This window comes from Fonticula alba, assembly GCF_000388065.1.
Source record: "Fonticula alba strain ATCC 38817 unplaced genomic scaffold supercont2.6, whole genome shotgun sequence".
In the NCBI taxonomy this organism is placed as follows: domain Eukaryota; order Rotosphaerida; family Fonticulaceae; genus Fonticula; species Fonticula alba.
Genome location: NW_009242976.1, coordinates 2,343,688 through 2,345,181, shown reverse-complemented (window position 1 = coordinate 2,345,181; position 1,494 = coordinate 2,343,688). Strand labels below are relative to the sequence as shown.

Genomic DNA, 1,494 nt, shown 5'->3' with positions numbered 1-1,494 from the left:
GGAGCCGGGGGTGGAGCCAGAGCCGGGGGCCGAGCCAGAGCCGGGGGCCGAGGCAGACCCGGAGGCGGCGGCCATGGCAGCGACCGAGCCGTGGACGGAGACCCGGCGGGCGCCAGACGACGCGACCTGGGTGTAGATGCTCTTGCTGATGGACGCGCGGGCGGCCTCATCGCTGTAGACGACGGTCGGGCGGACGCGGACCATCTGCGGCATGTAGGCCGGGTGGACGGCGGCCGCGGCGGCCGCGGCCGACACCGAAGCCTCGTACTGCTTGTACTCGGCGGTGGCCGGGGCGACGGCCACCACGGCCGCCTCGGAGAACCAGCCGTGGAAGCTGTTGCCCTGGGACTCGCTGCCGTCGGTGATGTGGCAGTTCTCCACGCAGGTCTCATCCTGCACCTTGAGCAGGAGGGTCATGCCGGAGCCGCAGGCCACCAGCAGCACCACGACCACGATCTTGTAGAGGAGGTCGCGCCATTGGGGGCTGTTCAGGGAGAAGCTCTCCAGACCCTCACCGGGCAGGAGACTGGTCGATTCATCGACCTCGGCACCCATGTCGCACGATCACAGACGCGTTGGAAGTGCTTGTGTGGGTAGGGAGGGGGGGGGGTCTGTGTGCGGGGATGGGCGAGGTGGGCGTCAGTGTGTGTGTATGTGTGTGTGTGTGTGCTTGCAGGGGCGGGGGCGAAAGGAGGGCGGGGGCGGGGCAGGTCGGACAGGTGGTGGGGGAGGGGAGACGGTAGAGAGAGGGGCTCTCAATACGGTCGGTTGGGGGAGGGGGCCGCAGCCCGGGGGAACGCCCGGGGCGCCTCGACAAGAAGGATTGCTTGAAAGAGGGGGCGCGGCCGGGCGGCCGGCCGGGCGGACCGGGGGGTGGGAGGGGGGGGGGAGGCGGAGCGAGCCCGGCGAGGGCGGCCGCCGGACACAGCCTGCGGGTGGTGCGCCGGGTCTCGTTGCCGCGGCCCCCCCCCCCCCCCCCCCCCCCCCGGGCATGCGTGGCCGGAAAGGGCCGCCCTCACAACGGGGCAACGGCGCAGGCGGGGGGGACGCGTGGCGGCGGCCGCCGCGGCGAGACCCGGCACTGGCTGGGGCTGACCGAGCAGAGGCCGGGCGTGTACGCGCGCCCGCCCGAGCCCAAGGGCCGGGAGGATCCCCGCACGCCGCGCGCACACGCGCGCCCGGGGGAAAAAAGGGCCCGCGGGCGCGCTCGCGGGGCATGCCCACGGGCAAGGCGGCCGCGCGTGGGCATCCCCCGGCCCGGCCCGCCCCCCGCCTGCCGCTTAGGGCCTGCCCGAGGCCGGGGCGTCTCCGGCGGGGCGGTCCGGCACCGGTGGTCAAGCGCGCACACACACGGCACGGCCTCTGTGGCCCGGCGAGGCACACGCCTGCGCGCGCACCGGCCACAACACCGGAGGCGCGCATCCGGCCCAGGGCCCCCCTCGGCAGATCGCCACGGCGCGCATGCGAGCCGCGACGGCATACAGGCGCGCGTCC

At 75.0% G+C, this 1,494-nt stretch overlaps 1 protein-coding gene across 1 annotated transcript in view; it reads right to left on the bottom strand.

Annotated features, from left to right (window-relative positions):
* H696_04167 (hypothetical protein) overlaps nt 1-555 on the bottom strand; it is a gene marked incomplete at both ends in the record, with an annotated part of 2,515 nt that extends 1,960 nt beyond the window's left edge. The window contains one exon of the mRNA XM_009498048.1: nt 103-555. Within this exon, the coding sequence (XP_009496323.1) occupies nt 103-555 (453 nt within the window). The remainder of the gene's footprint in view (nt 1-102) is intronic.
* Between the last annotated feature and the right edge of the window lie 939 nt (nt 556-1,494).